Source organism: Sphaeroforma arctica (assembly GCF_001186125.1).
Source record: "Sphaeroforma arctica JP610 unplaced genomic scaffold supercont1.11048, whole genome shotgun sequence".
In the NCBI taxonomy this organism is placed as follows: Eukaryota; class Ichthyosporea; order Ichthyophonida; genus Sphaeroforma; species Sphaeroforma arctica.
In genome coordinates, this window is record NW_014029510.1 from 1 (window position 1) to 869 (window position 869).

The 869-nt window shown below is 40.6% G+C and overlaps 1 protein-coding gene across 1 annotated transcript; it reads right to left on the bottom strand.

Annotated features, from left to right (window-relative positions):
- Positions 1-562: 562 nt before the first annotated feature.
- On the bottom strand, positions 563-721 carry SARC_17516 (hypothetical protein; the record flags this gene model as incomplete). The annotated part of the gene is made up of 1 exon (XM_014288393.1): positions 563-721. A coding segment is annotated over one exon (159 nt), but the record flags the coding sequence as incomplete, so codon positions are not given.
- Positions 722-869: the final 148 nt, after the last annotated feature.

Consider the following 869-nt stretch of genomic DNA (forward strand, 5'->3'; position numbering starts at 1 on the left):
TATATGAATATATAAATTTATAAATATTACGTAAATATCTATACAGACACATACATATAATATATCTTATGTTTATATACCAAACTTCATCGCGTACTCCAATAAGCCATCGTTTAAGTACATTTATCAGGCCCACACTCACCTGGCGTCTTTATAACTGGGAATGTAGGGGTAAGGCCTGAAGTAGTGAACAGAGACCGCACCACAGGTGGCAGCCAGAAACGCTTTCCAATACGTAGACACCTATCAATGAGGGAAGACGGTACAGATAACATATTAGTCCGACGGCTGGCTGCTAAAAGAAATTCATACCTTTACGTACATTGAGCGAAGATATAGACTTGTATGTTTACAATCTCTGTGGTTGTTTATATGGATTTTTCAATTTATATGGTTGTTGTTGATGATGTTGTTGTTGTGTGTGTGTGTGTGTGATGGGTGTGATGTGTTGTGTGTGTATGTATGTGTTGTGTGTGTGTGTGTATGTATGTGTTGTGTGTGTGGAAGTACGTGCATACATACTTCTATACACAAATATGGCCTCTGAGGAACATACACATACCATATAGTACTCCGTCATGACTTCAATGCTGAACAGAACACCTGCAAAGGGTGCGCCAAAGGTTGACGACACGCCCACACTACACACAGCTGCTGTGATCTGATGGAGTGCTCGTTTGTCCTTTAGTAAGTATTGGAAACCAGGTAGCTTCATAGTCATGGCTGCCAATCCTGCACTGTATATATAGATATATACATCGGTGTACATATGTGAGCATAAAGTGAGAAAGTGGATTGTTTGGGATGTAGGCACACATACGCACACACAGAGAGACACAGGGTCACAGACACACACACACACACACATT